The sequence below is a fragment of the Delphinus delphis genome, chromosome 16 (genome assembly GCF_949987515.2).
Source record: "Delphinus delphis chromosome 16, mDelDel1.2, whole genome shotgun sequence".
NCBI lineage: Eukaryota > Metazoa > Chordata > Mammalia > Artiodactyla > Delphinidae > Delphinus > Delphinus delphis.
In genome coordinates, this window is record NC_082698.1 from 73,953,731 (window position 1) to 73,969,030 (window position 15,300).

General features: G+C 40.4%; 1 protein-coding gene across 3 annotated transcripts in view; it reads right to left on the reverse strand.

The window, feature by feature from the left end:
* Positions 1–343: 343 nt before the first annotated feature.
* Positions 344–15,300, reverse strand: part of CSGALNACT2 (chondroitin sulfate N-acetylgalactosaminyltransferase 2) — a 49,758-nt gene continuing 34,801 nt past the window's right edge. For all 3 annotated transcript variants that reach the window (XM_060034979.1, XM_060034978.1, XM_060034984.1), the window contains 2 exons: positions 8,764–8,845; positions 344–3,369 (listed from right to left, as the gene is read on the reverse strand). In XM_060034979.1, coding sequence (XP_059890962.1) covers positions 3,077–3,369; positions 8,764–8,845 — 375 coding nt within the window. In that variant the 3' untranslated portion in view covers positions 344–3,076. The remainder of the gene's footprint in view (positions 3,370–8,763; positions 8,846–15,300) is intronic.

Sequence of the window (15,300 nt, forward strand, 5' to 3'; positions counted from 1 at the left end):
TAGACTGTGATGTGATAACGTGGTGAGAGACAGCCTAATCTGCTGAACAGATGAGAGCTCAGGAGCAGACCTGTGTGTGTATGACATCTGATGGATGAGAGTGGTTTTGCAGATCTGTGGGTAAAATATGGACTTCATAGTAAGGCGACGCTGGAAAAAAGTGAAATGCAATCCTTACGTCACATAATATACAAAACCTCTTCCACTTTTATGACTGGGAAAAAGCAAAGCTACGTATGAGGTATTTAGAAGATAATACAGAACAATAGCTTTAGGATACCCTTCTCTATTATCAGGTCATAAATCAGTAATAAAAAGAAAACATAAAGGAAAAAGATTAATTGAACACATTAAAGTTAATTTTTATTCATCAGAAAGTACCATCAACAATGGGAAAAGACAAGCCACATCCTGGGAGAAGTTACTTGTAAACATTTAACCAACAAGAATTGGTACCCAGAATATGTGAAGAATTCCTGTGAACTTATAATAATGGGCAAAAAGACTGGAAATGAAAATTATAATTACAATTCATGCCTAAAGTCCACTAGATTAGCAAGAATTAATAAGTCTGACAAAATTAAGTATTACCAAGGATGCAAAGTGAATCTCTTACAGTGCTGGAGGTGGTCCACTTCGGAAAGTAAGCTGAACGTACACACAACCGATGACTTAGCATCATTACTCCTAGAGAAATTCTCGCACACTCCTAAGAGACACGCACAGCAGTATTCACGACAACATTGCTTGTGATAGCAAAAGCAAATAAGCAAACAAAAAAAAAATGATGAATGATCCAAATATCTATCAACAGTAGAATAATACTACAGTATTTTCATTCAGTGGAATACTAGTCAGTAATGAAAATGAATTAATTTTGAGATTAACATGAGTGAACCTCAAAAACAAAATACTGAAAGTTAGAGTATAATGAAATAATATGCATACAAATTCAAAACAGGCAAAATAGTCATTGGGTAGAGATACATACATAGTTGGGAAAACTGTGAAGAAAAATGAGTGAAAAACTCACAAAAATCAGGATAGTGACTATTATGGAGAGAGTGAGGTGAGGGTATGTGATCGAGAAAGGGCACACAGAGACTTTTCACTGGTGATGTTCTATATCCTAATCTGAATAGCTGGTGCACTAGCGTTGGCTTTATTATTCTTTAAAGTACACATTTACATGTCATACACTTTTCTGTATTTATGATATTTTACAACAGAAAGAAATTAACTTATCACATTTTCATTTAACCTTCGGTAATAAAATACTTTATTGGTACCTTTTACTGTCAAAAACAGAGTAATGTTTCCATTGCTTAGCTTCCATCTTTAAATGAAAAGCTTTTTTTTTTTTAAAAAAGGAAAAAAAATCATTTGATTCTGTCAAAAAACCAGCTACAACTCACTTTTGCAAATAATTAGGTTCTCTCACTTTAAATACCTTAATTCACTGGTCTTCACAATAAATAACTGTATATAAAAGGAGACAATGGCCTGAACAATTTTGCAGAGAACATTTTACACATCTTAAAAAACTAAGCCTAAATGCTACCCCAACTAAAAACTTGTAAGAATATTTAGTAAGAGTTATTATAAAATTGAATTCATGTAGCACCAAGAAATTTGGGATTTATAATATTTCAGATGATATGATTTACTGAGAAAAAAGAGTAATGATTTGTCTTCTATGAATTTTCAGGAGTTTCTATACAAATAGAAAGAATTCAATATAGGTCCCTTTTAAAAGCCAAAGGTTCAAAAATCTATGCATGCCTTTCACCATATCTCCAATTTGTGGATCTAGCAATTGACCATATGGTAAAAGATCCATGTGTGATAAATAACACAGTACAGTCATATCTGAATATAATTTCTTACTCATCTTGTCTCCTTAATATAATTTACACCTCAATTAAAACATCATTCTATCTGCAAGTTATATATTTCTCTAAAATATTCTGTAATTCAGATTTCCATTTAGACAAACTTCCCCTCCTCCCCTTTTCTCAAATCAGTATGATCTTATGGTATACCTCATTAAATTGTTTGGTTTTTCTTCCTTCAGTGAAACTCCTCCTCAACTCAAAGTATTATAATAACACAGATGTAGCTTAATTAACATATTAGAAAAAAGAATAATACATACATTATGGATCCGTGCTAAATAAGACAATACAAAGCCAAAAACACACGACACCATGCTATGCTCATCTATTCTGAACCACCACAAGAAGGCCCTGATACGGCCCTGGCTCATGTAAACTGATGTCCCAGACACCCCTAGTGTCCTACACTCCAGCATAATTAACTGTTCTGTTAAAGACGTTTCCATGTTTATTTCTGTTTGTTCAAAACAGTCTACAGCAACTTTGACTCCTAATCCTGAACATGATGCTAAATTTGTAACACATTATATTTTTAATCAAGCCACAGATTATAACCTTAGTATTTTCTACTATTACCCATTTGTTTAAAAACAGACATTGAGGGGGCTAGGCAACAACACAAAGTTGAGGGATTTTTGTCTCTGCCTTCTCTTGATTAGTTGGGGATTTTAGATGTGTCATTTAATTATTCTCTGCTTCAGTGAAAAAGGATCCTTTAAGCAACTGCCCAAAGATCTTAATTTAAAACCAAGTAGGTTGACTCAGTGGTCGGTAGGTGAAGAGCCCTTATCCACACACTCCATCCATAACACTCCGTCCTCTCTTTGGGAACAGGATGCTCCCGACCCACCTTCAGCACAACACATTCCATCCCTCAGCCCAGACGCAACCAGGATACACATCAGAACATGAAGCCGGGTAAAATTAACTCAAAGCTACTCTTAGAACAAATACCAGATTTTGATTTGTCAATGATTCCATAGTGAAGTATACTCACAAAACAGAGACTTTGCATTGCAAAACTTGCTTTTTCTTCTCACACTAAGTTAAATTGCTAAAGTAATGTCAGCAAGAACACAAAAGATAAGCATGTCTTCTCTGAAAGAGGCACTGCATCTGGAATTGGAATTAAGGCTAAATAGTGCTGGTTTGTGGTTCAGACTAATGTGTCACTGATGACATTAACCAACAGATTCGCTATTTGTCCTGTATGCCTGTTTGTGAAGATGCGTCTCTATCTCCTCCCTGAAGACCAGCATTCCCAGGTGCGAGTGAGAGGCCTCGTTCATGGCTTTGGACTGGATGCACATGCGGTACTGCTCGGGTGTCAACTCATCAGCACAGCGTTTCTCGTGCCAGAGGTGGAAAAGACCAGGAACCGGAGTCCGAATCACAATCAGGTCACCATGTAAGTATTTTCGATAAAGATGAACATCTTCTCCACCCCAACCTTTTACTTCCATATCAAATCCACCTGCAGGATCAAAACTCACACTGTTAAGTAACTGCCTGGCAGCCAGAGCACAGTCAAACCTGATAAACATTTAAACATTCTGCTTCAAATGAGATGGCACGGTATAATCCAAAGACACCCGAAGTAGAGGACTGACATCCTGGTTTAGAAATCCAGTTACCAGCTGACGTCTAGAAGCTCACAATCTGTTGTTGAGAGTATCAAAATGAGATTAAGCATTTGAGAATACTTTGTAAACTTCAGAGTTCTACAGAAAACCTCTAGAAAGTCAAATAAAGGAGAAGGAAACATAAATCACCCACAATATCACCACCATTAATGTTTTATTATGTTTTCTTTCTATCCTTTGAGATCCAAGTTCTTCTGGGTCACAGAAAACTTTCCAGAGGGGAAAACAGAAGAAATGGCCAAGGTGGACACATAAAGTTGAGAATGGGCACACAGATGATTTAAAGCCATGGAAGTGGGTGAAATTACTAGAGTTTACAGGGAAAACAGGGCCCAGGTCTAAATGCTAAGAAATGTCAATATCTAGAGGGTAAACAGGCAGAGAAAGACAAGTCAGCAAAACAGACTGAGAGGCGGCCCCAGAAGAAGGAGAAAATTCTGGAGAATGTGCTATCACAGTAGTGAAGTGAGGAAAGCATCCTGAGAAAGAAATGGTCAAGTGTGTGCTGCTCAATTAAGAACTTAAAAAGAATCAAGTAGACCTGGCAATGTAAATGTCACTTAGAGCCTTACTTAGAGCAAGGGAGATAGAGTTCACACTATTTTCAAATTGGTTTAAGCTGAACTAACTTTAAAGAAGCATGGAGAATACAAACTATTTTGAGTTTTTTGAAAAGCTAGAAAAGATTCTTAAAAATGGAGAAAAAAATTAATTCTTTAATTAAAAGCTAGGTTTCCAAATTATGTCTTTTGTCAAATAATTCTATGTCACTTAATTTCACTCTCATAGGATGACAATAATCCTGAGATCTCTGAAAAATATTACTTTAAATAGTCACAGCTTTACTAAATGCTATGTCTGATTATATCTTGGCTTTTCTTCCTTGTAGATACGAATAAGCTCCTCAAATATTGGAGACGGTATAAAAATAAACAGAGGACTTCCGGTTTCTGGTCCAGCATGTACAGACCTTAGAAGTCATCACTCCATCCTGACAACAAGTAAAAAGTTGAACAAACTGAAAACTCAACAACTCCTTTCAGATCCCTTGGAGAAATAAAGTCACAGGGCAAACTGTGAAGACACAGATAGGTGGGTAAGACAGAATCACAACTATTAGGGAAGAAATGGACTAGTAGAAATCTCCAGGGGAACCAGTACTGGGGTAGGAAAATCTGAACTGTAATTGATGAATTGCTAGAGGCTCAGTGGAAAAGTCTAAGAGTTGAAAATTCCAGAGAGGCCTGCACACTTTTGTGAGTTTTACCTCTAGGTCTACCAGGTTCTCACAGTGAAGACTGGAGAAAAATCCCCTAGTGCTTTCAGAAGGAGGGGGAAAGTAACCATTCTGAAATATGCCAGGGCATTTTGTTCTTCTTAATAAGGCCTGTGTTTAGGAAAAACTATTTTACCAGAGTCTAACCTATCTGGGGGAAGGGATATACCCAACTCCAGCCCACTCTAGCCATCCTGTCCCACCTAAGACTGGGGGCTGTGTCTGTGAAACGATTGTGAAGTTCATGGTCCAGGCTCACTAAAGATGGACTGAGGCCTTATCATAGGACTACAGAATTCTTCCTCTTCTCCCACACCTTACCATCACTAAAGGCCTAGTTACTGCAGTTTCCTTTACCCAGTACATCATGTTCAGCTATGAGGAAAAAAATTAGGCAAACTAAAAATCAAAAAACAGTTTGAAGTGAGACAGGCTGGGACCTGGGACCCTTTGCTGCAGTGCTTACACCTGGACACACCTCTCCTCGAAGCAACAAAATACAAAGAAACCGTATGGGACGAAAAATAACTGCATGAATGCGCAGTTGGGGCAAATTATGGATAGAAAGATACAAAAGATCGAAAAACCCAACTGCCACTTCTAAAGAGCCTGGAGCAAAAACTGGGTGTCAGGAGCAAAAGCAGGGAACTGCGCATGCCCCCTGCACTCAACCCCACCAAGGGGTGGGCAGACCATCTAAGCCACCCCCCCTCTGCTCCGACCTCTGGACACACGCCTACCCCCACCCCGTATAAGGAACAAGCTCGCCCTGCCTCAGCGAGTGAGCAAGCAAGGGAACCTGTCGTTTGTTCTCACTCCCCGGCTGCTGCAGCAGGGGCCCCAATAAAGCCTTGCATGAATTTCTTGTCCGGCCTCTAGTCAACTTCTATTGATTGGGGAAGGCTAAGAACCCTGGTCAGTATCAGAGAGAAAGAGCAAACGTCAGAACCAGACTCAGATATGGCAGGGATGTTGGAACTAAAGGACTGTGAATTTAAAATGACTATAATTAATATGCTAAGTGCTCTAATGGAAAAAGCAGACAACATGCAAGAACAGGTGGTTAATGTAAGCAGAGAGATAGAGATCCTAAGAAAGAATCACAAAGAAATGCTAAAGATAAAAAGCAATGTAACAGAAATGAAGAATACCTTTGAGGGGCTCACTAGTAGACTGGACTTGGCTGAGGAAAGAATCTCTGAACTTGAGAACAGGTGAATAGAGACTTCTAAGACTGAAAAGCAAAGAGAAAGAAGACTGGGGGCGGAGGGTGGGGAGGGGAAGAAAAGAAAACACAGAACAGAATATCCAAGAACTATGGGACAACTACAAAAGGTGTAACATATGTATAATGGGAATACCAGAAGGACAGGAAAGAGGGACAAGAACAGAAGCTCCAAATGAAAGAGGCTAAACTGCAAACAAGTGCTGCTGAGAGGGCAGGGGCTCCCTTTCTCACCCAGCCCACATTCATAGGGTAGAGGCTCTCCAAGAGGGAGTAGTCCCTTCTGCTGCCACCTAGTGTCCCGCTCATAAAGCAGGGGTGTCCCTCTGAGAGAAGTGTGCCACTATCTCCACCCCCAGGTCTGGAGCAGAGGCTCAGGGGAAGCAGCAGTCCATAAGAACAAATGCTCCAGAGCTTTTCCCAAAGGAACTGACTTTATTTAAAAGAGAATGTGCAGAAGTTCAGGCCTAAGGGGGCTCTTGAAAATACTGGAGATTTGGTGGTAAACAATTTAGAGGAGGCTGGTAGCCCCATTAGAACAAGCTAAAATGTAGGCCAGCCAGTTTACCAGAACGAGGCAGGCAAAGAGACAGCTAAGGCAGGGAGACATCAGGCCATGCGCACAGCCCTCCTTGGGTCCAAGCAAACCTCAAAAACTTGCCCCCAAAACTACCCTGTAAAAGGGTTCGATTTAATTGGTTCAGACTACGGAGCAATTTATGTCCCAGAGCACTGTTAAATCAGAGCAAATTAGTGCAGCCTAATAGGTAGGAGTGACATCAACAGGCATGGAAAGAGACAGTCAAAGAGAGCCCCACTAAATCCAACGTCATCCCAGGATGGCTGTGCAACATGCCCTGATGAGAGACATGAGAAGCTTCATATTGTTGGGAGGCAGAGGGTAGGGAGACAGAATTCACTAAAATAGTAAAGCCAAGTCAATTAATAAATGAATAAGCAAAGTCAAAACAAAATACAAGCCCTGGAGGCAGGGGGAGTCAATATCTAGAATCAACACAAAATATTATCTAAAACGTCCAGTTTTCAAAAAAGTATTGAAAGAATACTGAAAAGTGTGACCCATATACCAAAAGAAAAGCCCGCAACAGAAACTGCCTGTGAGAGCGCCTGGATGTCAGTTTTAGCAGATTTCAAAACAACCATTATAAATATGTTCGAAGAATTAAAAGAAATCATGCTTAAAGAAGTAACAAAGTAAGATGACAACGTCTCATCAAGAAGAGAGTATTAATAAAGAGATAGAAATGAGATTCTAGAGTTAAAAAGCACAATAACTCAAATGAAAAATTCACTAGAGCAGCTCAACAGTAGATCTGAACTAACAAACGAAGAATCAGTGAACCTGAAGATAGATCAATTGAGATTATGCAATACAAAGAGGAAAAGAATGAAGAAAAATGAACAGTCTCAGAGAAATGTGGGACACCATTAACTGCTCCAACATGTATCTAATAGAAATACAAGGAAAAAACAATGAGAAAGGAGCAGTGAGAAATAACAGAGGTCAGAAGGCAGTGATGTATCCTTACTATTTTATTAAGCAAGAAATCAGGGAAAAAGGCATTAGTCTCATGTAATAGTCTTTTTTATTACTATTTGCTGATTTTCCATCATTTGTTACAGAGATAAAAAGACAAGGTGGAGGACTTCCCTGCTGGCACAGTGGTTAAGAATCCACCTGCCAATGCAGGGGACATGGGTTCGAGCCCTGATCAAGATCCCACATGCCGTGGAGCAACTAAGCCCGTGTGCCACAACTACTGAGCCCGTGTGCTGCAACTACTGAAGCGTGCATGTCTAGAGCCTGTGCTCTGCAACAAGAGAATCCACCACAATGAGAAGCCTGTGCACCGCAACGAAGAGTAGCCCCTCCTCGCTGCAACTAGAGAAAGCCCACGCACAGCAACGAGGACCCAACATGGCCAAAAAAAAAAAAAAAAAAAGACAAGGTGTAGGAATTTCCAAAACAAATGGCTGATTATAAAAATGAAGGTAAGATGGACCTAAAAAATACACAAAATATATTCTATTAAAAAATATATATACCATGTATTCTAACACGTTGTGGAAAGGTAGCCCCTGAATGAATCAGGAGACATGGAATGAATGAATCAGGTTTCAGCCTGCTTCCTTAAACTAAGCTCTGATACTTTAATTTTTGCTGGGTGAGACTAAAGGTACAGTGGGGCAGGTAGCTTAGATGAGATCCTTCATGGTTAGCTTTGGTTTAGGAGAGTGGATAACTAAGCCAGTGATTCCAAGTTCCCCACTCCAACTTCAACGAGAGCTAGAAAGGTTAGGTGTTTTCCCATTTGTTTTAAATACTGGGATTTTGCATTATGTTCAAGAAATCCGTGGTTTCCTCTCCAAGTAAAAAATATGAAAGCCCTTGGACTAGATAACCCAACATTATTTCTAGCTGTAACAATTAATGAGTACACCACCAAAGCCAGGTACAGATCTTTTGTAAGGGTACTCGAAACAACTGCAAATATGGGTATTTTATTTTATCATTATGACCTCATTTTTCTATTCAAAGACACTAATTATAAGCTCACTTTGCCTTTCATATTTCCAGACTCTTCAGCTTATCTCAGACATTCAAAATTTAATAGGAAAACATTTACATCTGAGACCTTTTAGAAAAATGCCATATTACAGTATATACCTAAAGTCCTATCCTTAAATGTAAGGTATACTTACCAATGGTCAGGAAATCTGATCGATACTGACAAGTCATTCCAAAGCCAAAATCTCGCCAAAAGCCAGAATCCTTTTTGTGAACCTTAAGTTTAAAAAACAAAATTCAATTTAATCCCTCAAAAACTAGAAGTAGTTTCAATCAACAATGAAACAAATTAAAATATTTTCCAAATAATACTTTTTCCTGGCATTTATGTGACTGATAATGGATCAGATGCCTTTATATTACTAAATCCTTACAAAACCAACAAAAATACAGTAATCCCCATGAGCACAGGATTCTTGCTACTTCTTTTTTGTTGTTTTGTTTTGTTTTATGAATTTTGTTTTATTTTACTTTTTTTATACAGCAGGTTCTTATTAGTTACCTATTTCATACAAATTAGTATGTGTATGTCAATCCTAATCTCCCAATTTATCCCACCACCACTGCCCCACCCCCTACCCTGCTGTCCCCACTTGGTGCCCATACTTTTGTTCTCTACTTTCAATTTAATTTGTTCAAACCTTGTAGAAGGTGCAAGCTGAGGTTACTAACAATCAAAGAATTTGATGCCTGACCTCAGGGGGCTTACATTCTGTTTAAGGAGGACACCAGTTGCACAAGCACATACCGTAATACACTGATCACTTCTACACAGTAGACCTTATTTGGTGCCTGGCCAGCATCCATTCCCCTACCGCTTTCCTAACTGTGTACAGTTTTGCTCTGGTAATTACCTGGCCCCATGCAGTCCATGAGTTTCAGGGACGCTCCTTCCACTGGCAGCGTCAGACTGGGCCGTGAGCATGCTACACCAGTGAGACGGTCTCACCCTACTCACTTAGGAACTGATTAGGCATTAGACAAAGTTCAGGTCAACATGCTAAAACAGGAGGGCTATTGGGAACTTTGGAAAACAAAGCCCCCTCATTCTTCTGAGAGCTACTAGAAAAGACACTTGCTCTCTTTGGATGGTGTACGGCAGGAGTAAGCAACTACCACCTGGCTTTGCAAATAACTGTATTGGAACAAAGCCACACTCATTTGTTTACAAATTGTCTATGGGTATTTTTGTGGTACAATGGCAGAGTTATTAAATAGTTGGAACAGGGACTGTATGGTCTGCAAAACCTAAAATATTTTCTATGTGGCTCTTTACAGAATAAGTGTGTCAACCCCTGGTGTAGGGTATAGATGAGAAGTTTGGAACTGCTGCAGTCCTTTCCCACCATGAGGGAAACCAGTTTTAAAATGGAGCAGTCACCACTGAAGTCCAAGCAGAGAAAGAAAAAGAAAATCAGAGCTTTGATGACACTGCACCTGCAGAATGAAGTAAAAGTTGAAGCTTGATAAACCTCCTTTTAAAATTCATACATTCAACAAGTGTTTAATCTGTTGGACTTGGTTTTGGGAGCTGGGACCCAGCAGGGAACAGAGGTGACAAAATCCCTGCTACCACAGAGCCTCCATTTTGATGGGAAAATAACCAATAAATAAATATAGGTCTCAGGTGGTGACACATGCTGGAAAGAAAGATGCCGTAGGCTAAAAAGAGAGCAAGATAGAAAGCCTATTTTAGATATAATGGCCACAAAAGGCCTCTATGAGGAGGTAACGTTTGAGCAGGGACCCTACTGAAATCAGGGAGTGGGCTATGCAAATATGTGGAGATCATTCCAGAAGCATGTACAATGGCTCTGAGGGAGGAGCTCACTTGGAGTGTTTGAGAAACAGTAAAGAAACAACTGTGGCAATAGCTCAGAAAACAAGGGCAAGAAGAATGAGGCCCCAGGTCAAGAAACAGCTATTACATTTTCCAAACATAAGTGGTATTACAGTATTTTGATAGGCTTATGGCAATGATCTAGAAGAGGCAAAATGTTAGGATAGGAGAGAGTGAAGAATGGCTGAGGGGCGCCCTTGTTTAGGCATGAGGGATGAGCTCCGTGTAGTTCACTACAAAAGGACGAGCTGGCCTTAGGAAGGAATGTGGCAGTTCCTCCACTGGGACTGGAGAGAGGCTGAGAATGGGATACAGAGCCAGTGAGGCCGATGGATCTCATGACAGGAGAATAAGGAAGTGAACATCCGACTGCTTCTCTTTTCTAAATGAAACACATACGTGGAGAGTGAGGAGTGGTGAGGGCTGCTGGGAGGCGTGAGAAGGATAGTGTGGCGGGCTTGGAGGACAAAGAGTGGGTGGACTAGGGTAAGGCACAGGATTTCAGGGCAGTCTGGGACTCCTGAGGCCTGTGGTCACGTTTAAAGCTATGCTGTGTAGTGGGACTGTGTGTCTCTCACTCTCCACATTCTGCTGCTCTGGGGCCGGGTTGACAGAGTTGTCCTTAACCAGGTTAGGGTTCTAAGAGAAAACACTGGAAGGAGTGAGGGATGAAGGAGGTGAGTGTATGGCAAAAAAGAGGCTGTGGATAACAGCTGACCATGGAATCTGAGTTGGGTAAGGAGGGAAATGAGGATATGGATGTGAGGAGGGTGACAGAGAGGAGAGAGACAGGCACCTCACCCAACCTGCAGCATTCTGAGACAGCTTCCTCCAAGAAATGAAGTTAGAGCTGGGATCTGAGAGATAAGTAGGAGTTAGTTAAGTGAAAGATGTGCTGGGAGAAAGTTCCAGGCAAAGGAACAGTTTACGCAAAGGCCTGTGATGGAAGAGAGCACTGTGGGTGAAAGATGGTGGGACTAAACACTGGGGTCAGAAGTAGAGGTGCCCATAAATGTGGAGCAGGGCTCAGGAAACTTTTATAGAGAACTGGACAGTAAATATTTTAGGCTCTGCAGAACACAGAATCTCCGTCTCAACTACTCAACTCTGTCACTGTAGTGTGAAAGCAGTCATTAACAATTAAATAATCAAATGAACACGTTGTGTTCCAAAAAACTTTAAGGCCACTGAAATTTGAATTTCATATAATTTTCATGTGCCATGAAATATTATCCTTTTAAAAATACTTTTCAACCATTCTTAACTCATGGGCCATTCAAAACTAGGCAGCAGGCCAGATCTGGCCTGCAGGCCACAGACTGCTGACCCCTGGCCTAGAGGGATCAGCAGGGCCACATCGGAGAGAACTACGTGTGCCTGGTCACATGGTTTGGGCTTTATCCTAATGGTAATGGGGGTTCTCTGAAGAGTAGGAGCAAAAGGAGTAATGTGATCAGATGATGTTTTTGGAAGATCATTCTGGATGATAAGGGAGAAGAGATAAGGAGAGAGAAGAGGTAAGAAGGCAAGAATGGAGTCAGTGAGGCTGGTTAAGAGGCAACAGTTATAATCTGGGGATAAGAGGCTGGTGGTATAGACTGTCATGGTATGTCCAGAAAGAAAAAAAATTTGATGGGATGTAGAAAAGATTTAGGACACAGAATTGACAGAAGTCAGCAAGTGACTCAATGGGCAGGAGCAGGGGATGAGACGGAAGGATCATCCAAGGATGACAGCAGACTGTTGTCCTGACAATGGGTATGTGACGGTACATCCCCCACAAGAGCAGGAGCACGGGGCTGGGGGCAGGGGAGGACCAGCCCAGAGATGGATGATGTGGAGCTAGGTTCTGCACACAGTGAATTTCAGTGATCTGTAGGGCAACCACAGACTGGAAATTCTTGCAGATAGCAGGAATATAGGAATATACAGGTCTGTAGAGGAGGCAGCTTTTGAGAAGAGTGGGACAGTCTGAAAAAGCTGCTGTGCAGAATGGGAGAACCACTCTGGAAAACAGAATGAGCCAGGCAGTACTGAGAACTTGGCTCAAGTAGGAGCTAATAAATGAAATACAAATTTTCCTTTAACATTTGGTGGGGGGTGGAAGGCTTCTTCCTGAGGGCAGGACTTTTTGTTAATTTTGCTCGCTATTAATTTTGCTCACCGCTATATCCCTAGTACCTAGAACAATGCAAGGCACAGGATAGGCTTTCAATAAATACTTGTTAAATGAATAAATAAATTTATAGAGGCGTAAGTTTTGTGGCAAAACCAAGAGTGGGCTCTAATATTCTTATCTCCTTTGTCAAAAATATATAATATATATAATCCTGGTGCAAAGTATTAAAACATCCACTCTGACATTTCTACCCCAGGCCAATTCTGATTTTATAAATATTATGACTTCATTTATAACTTTGTTTCTTTAAAAATTCTTCAAATATTATCAGACTTGGGGAAAAGAGTCATTGGTTTTGTTTGATTTTTAAATCAGCACATTTTCACTGAGGAAAAGTAGAAGGAAACTCATATTGTCTACAATCCCTGATTGTTAACATTTTGTTGCATTTTACTCTTTCTCCTAAGCATGTGGGAGATGCAGCGATCCACACATAACCTACATCTCCAGCCCTCAGCTGCTCACAGATGGCAGGTCCACGAATCCCCCTGGCAACTTGGCATTTTCCCTTGGATGTCTGATAACCAACACACACCTACCATGCTCAAATTGAAGTCCTGATCTCTCCTCTTGCCACTCCTGTCTTTCCCTCACTCTCCACATCTAATCTACCAGCAAGTTCTGTCAGTTCTGTTTCTAAATCATAGCCAAACCTTTCTCCACAATCACCATCCTCACCCAAGCCACAGCACCGCCCCTGGTCTACTGCAAAAGCCTAACTGGCTACTTGCAGCTAGAGCCACACACAATCCATTCTCCAAAGAACCAAAACTCCCAAGGTTTTCTATCACACTTACATAAAATTCAAACCCCTTACAGGGGTATAGCAAGCTCTACATGACCTGGCCCAGCTCTGTGCCCACTCGCCCCCTGTGCTCCAGCCACCTTAGGAAATCTACTAGCTGTCTTTCTGCCTGGCACTGCCTTCCCCAGTCACTGTGTAGCAGGTTCCTTCCTTTCATTTGGAAGCCCCTCCAACAGCCCCATCTCAGAGAGGCCTTTCTGACCCAACGCAACACAGATACCACCTAATCACTCTTCACAACGCAGCCTGTTTTAATGATCTGCATGGTATGTGTTAATTGATTTTATTTTCTGTCTTTTCCTACCAGACTAAAGATTCTTGTGAACAACAATCACGTCTGTATGGTTCTACGTGCTGGGGTTACAGCGGTGAATAATGGCTGGCACAGAATGGACGTTCACTATTTGATGAATTAATATAACAGAGTGGAGACTATGGAGCCACACTGCCCGGGCTCCTGGCCCCATCCTGGCCAGCTGTGCATTAGGGGAGGGGCACTCATCCATGCACAGCTGTCTCCTCATCTGTAAAACAGGGGTAATAATAGTACCCACCTCAAAGGTTGTTACAGGATTAAATGAGTTAACGTGTATAAAAAACAGCACAGTACCTTGCACAAACAAAAGGGTACATAAAAAAACACTAGCTATTATAGCATTAAAATATTTAAAATATATATACACCATTTACCATTTTTTAACTTCACATTTACCTCTACATTTACACTGTTGTATTTATTTCCATTTCATGAACACTTTCCTCTTGACACACAACATTCACCACAGTATATACTATAATTCAATTTATCATTTTATTATTAGAGTTTTGCTTGCTTTCAATCTTGTCAATATTATGCATATTGCTACTCTACACCTCTGATTATTTCCTCAGGAGAGACTCCTGGGAGCGGAAATTATTGGATCAGAGGGATGAACCTGTTTGAAAACTCCTGACCCAGAAAGCTCACCTGCATTCCCACACCACTGGCAGGGACGGAGGAGCCCCTACCCCACCAGCCTCACTCACATGGCTGTTTTTCAAAACAGCGATTTCACGGCAGAAGAAAAGTATTGCACTGCTGTTTTAATGCATTCTTAGTAAGAATGACTATTTAAATATGTTTACTGTGAATTATTATCAAATGCCTTTTAACTATTTTTTTTCCTATTTGGTGTATTTCCTATTTACTTCTAATACAACTTTAAACATTATGGAGAGCAAACTTTTGTCTTATGCTTTTTAAGTGAGAATAATGAAGCTTAGAAAGGTTAAATAAATTGCAATGGTTACAAACTGGTGAAACTACAACTTGAAATGGAAGTACTTAAACTTATTTTTCTATACAACATCTTAGAATGAATCCACTTTCAAATCATTCTTCGCCCACATCCTCCCAAACCAGACAAGAAAATTCGCTCTTCACCCTCATAGGCTGAGTCCATTTTGCACTTCTTCTGGTTTGTTTTTCCAAGTAAAATTTTTTATAAATAAACTTTTTATTTTGAAATAATTTCAGATTTACAGAAAAGTTGCCACATAGTAAAGAGTTCCCATATACTTCTCTTGTAGCTTTAGCTTCCCCTAAATGTTCTTATCTTACACCGTTGTGGTACATTTGTCCAAACTAAGAAACCAACAATGGTACATTACTATTAACTAACGGCAGACTTTATTTGGATTCCACCAGTTTTTCCTTTAATGTCCTTTTTTCTGTTCTAGGATCCAGTCCAGGCGACCACATTGCATTTGGTGTTATGTCTCCTTAGTCTCCTGAGAAATTGTGACATTTTCTCAGTCTTGTTTTTGATGATCTTGACAATTTTGAGGAGTAATGGTCAGGTATTTTA